This window comes from Carcharhinus amblyrhynchos, chromosome 11 (genome assembly GCF_965287045.1).
Source record: "Carcharhinus amblyrhynchos chromosome 11, sCarAmb.v2.hapA, whole genome shotgun sequence".
Lineage (NCBI taxonomy): Eukaryota > Metazoa > Chordata > Chondrichthyes > Carcharhiniformes > Carcharhinidae > Carcharhinus > Carcharhinus amblyrhynchos.
This window is the reverse complement of record NC_137334.1, coordinates 42,991,967-42,994,516: the sequence shown is the minus strand read 5'-3', so window position 1 is coordinate 42,994,516 and position 2,550 is coordinate 42,991,967. Positions and strand designations below refer to the sequence as shown.

Here is a 2,550-nt window from a genome sequence, read left to right as displayed (position 1 = left end):
CGTCATTTACATTTTAATTGTCTTTAACACTGTGTGAAGGGATAGTTTCAATTAGTCAGCAAAGCTGGTTAAAATTAATAAGTACGGTGCACCAGATTTCTGGACGCAGCGGTAGTCCACTTTAGCCAGCTCAAAGAAGGTTCACCGCAACAGACTAAATATTTGTTCGATCGTCTAATGCAGGTACCTCGAGGTGTAATTCTAGAGCGTTAAGGGTTATAGCAGGCAATAAAATGTCCTTAAATGCTTTTTGCCTGACGCAAGTTGCAATGTCACGAAAGAGGTTTATTCCAGATCACAGCTCACGATCCTACTAAACGATTGCTCAATTCTGTTGCTTGAGTTTTTCTAAAAAAAAGGTACGTTTATAAATCTAAGTGCCCTGCAATCAAATAGTGTCACCTGAGATCACCGGGGGAACGTCAGGCAAAGAAAAACCGAAAGAGTAAGGTGACACAAAATTATCGCAGAAACTCAACATTGACCTTGAGTCAACAGTACAATAACTACAGTCCAAGTGTGTCATTCTGTAATGCAACCCTGTCCTTGACGTTTGCTCACAAAGTTTAATTTGCAAAGAGTCCACACTGCGTTTTATTTACCAACTGCAGTTGAGTTACAGCAATAAAAAGATCAGGTAGTTTGGACCAGGGTGTAGTTTGTGCACTTAATGGATCGTTTAGTTCCATTTCTGGGTGGTGGTAGTTAAAGTATTTGCTCAGTGCCTGCCACGCATATCATTCTCAACGTTTGGAACAAAGAGAAATTTACGCTGGCAAGTAACGACAGAAAAATAGCAGAGGGATTATATTTGCAGGTGGCTGGATTGAACACAATCATTTAGTGAAGTTATAAGATGGATGCGACTTCCCTGCAGTACAAACTGACGTTAGAGACATCTAGCGATAAAACAGGAATACTGCAAGATGAAGTGCGGCCTACGGAAATGGCACCAGTACTCCCCACTAACTGTGGCATTTCTTCGGCAATAGTCCCACCGCCTTTGAAAACCACTTCAAGTGGAAAGTGCCAAGGTTTGTACTCCGAAGATATTTCGACTTATGGATCGTTCGGAAGCGCAGATCGGGAGACAGTTGCTATGTCACCTGCGGCAGAACAATTCCCAACAAACCAGTTTCGAAATGACAGTCATATATCTTCGTTTACTAGCTACCGGCACAACCTGTGCACCAGAAGTGAATACCCTACAAACTGCCCAATTTACCAACATTGGCCTTTAGAATATCCCCGGGCTGCACCTGACCAGACAGATCCCAACAATCAGGGCATGGCTGCCTTTAGCCATTCTCAGTACTGCGAAGCACCGTTTACAGGAGGAGCGCTCAACCCTGCAATAGCCGGCATCCCAAGGCATTTAGGTCAGTCTGACAGCACATTCTCATGCACTGTATACCCGTCTTTCCGTGTTAGATAAGTTAAGAATTGCGATATATGTTTTAAAATATTGTCTTTCCCTGCCTTTTAGTAACACCAAGTGTTCTGTGTTTTACTTTCGACTGTTGCACTTACTGTGAACTGGGGATTTCATCTTCAAATGCCATTTTGGAAAAATATGCCCATTAAACTTTAGGAGAACTAAAATAGTCAGTTTTCCCTTAGGGCAGTTATAAATCTCAGGATATGTCTTCAACATGAGAAATATATAAAAGGGAGTGGTTAGTTTATGTTAGTCCGACTTAATTCAATTGCTCAATCTTTATTTCTCAATGAAACGTTTCAGAGATCAAAAGCAAAAAATGTGCTTCGTGCATAAAATATCCAAATGCAGCAAAAGGATCAATTGAAAATGATTTACTTTGGAAACATGTGAATTATTCATTCAAATAAACAAGGAGAGGGATGAGAACCCAAAATGTGCAAATAATTACGAATGTGTTTGATATTCATTCTCGTCACTGGACAATGTTAATTTATTTGAGGATAAATTAACGAACATCAATTAAAATAAGCGATGGTGCATGATACTGCTGTACGCTTTATTAACATGAAGTTCGTGTAGACAGGAAAACGATATAAGTAGGTAAAGACATATACGTTGCTGTGAATGTCAATTATTGTGTTCGTGCTAATTCAACACGTTGATGGATTGTGTGTTTTCCCAGCTTTGGGATATGCATCCCAATGGTCCACATCACAAAACCCGATACATAGACAAAGGAAAAAACGAATTCCTTACAGCAAACAGCAAATCGCTGAACTGGAAATGGCTTTTGAAAATAATCGATTCCTCACTCCTGAAGTTCGATTAAACATATCGTTCAAGTTAGGATTAACAGAAAGGCAGGTAAGAGAACCCCCTTCCATTTTCTACAGGACACACCTATCCCCGCAACGCCGTCTCCCTTCCTAATCAACAGGCGGGCGCAGCCTCTTCACTGCAATATTAAAGGGGTTATTGTTAACCACCTGCCATTTTCAAATCATCTGTCTGTCTTTCAGGTCAAAATATGGTTTCAGAATCAGAGGCAAAAAGAGAAAAAGCTTCTCCGCGTACAACAATCGGTAAAGTCAGGTTATCCCGGACTGTGA

At 40.7% G+C, this 2,550-nt stretch overlaps 1 protein-coding gene across 1 annotated transcript; it reads left to right on the top strand.

The window, feature by feature from the left end:
* Positions 1–856: 856 nt before the first annotated feature.
* LOC145349697 (uncharacterized) lies at positions 857–2,550 on the top strand. The gene is made up of 3 exons (XM_080198229.1): positions 857–1,379; positions 2,124–2,305; positions 2,461–2,550. The coding sequence occupies exons 1-3, from the start codon at positions 857–859 to the stop codon at positions 2,548–2,550; spliced, it is 795 nt and encodes a 264-aa protein (XP_080054355.1).

Excerpts from the sequence above, each read along its gene's own strand:
- LOC145349697 (XM_080198229.1), top strand. The coding sequence starts at position 857 with ATGGATGCGACTTCCCTGCAGTACAAACTGACGTTAGAGACATCTAGC. Across the intron at positions 1,380-2,123 it reads CGGCATCCCAAGGCATTTAG|CTTTGGGATATGCATCCCAA; the intron begins GTCAGTCTGACA and ends GTGTTTTCCCAG. Across the intron at positions 2,306-2,460 it reads TAGGATTAACAGAAAGGCAG|GTCAAAATATGGTTTCAGAA; the intron begins GTAAGAGAACCC and ends TCTGTCTTTCAG.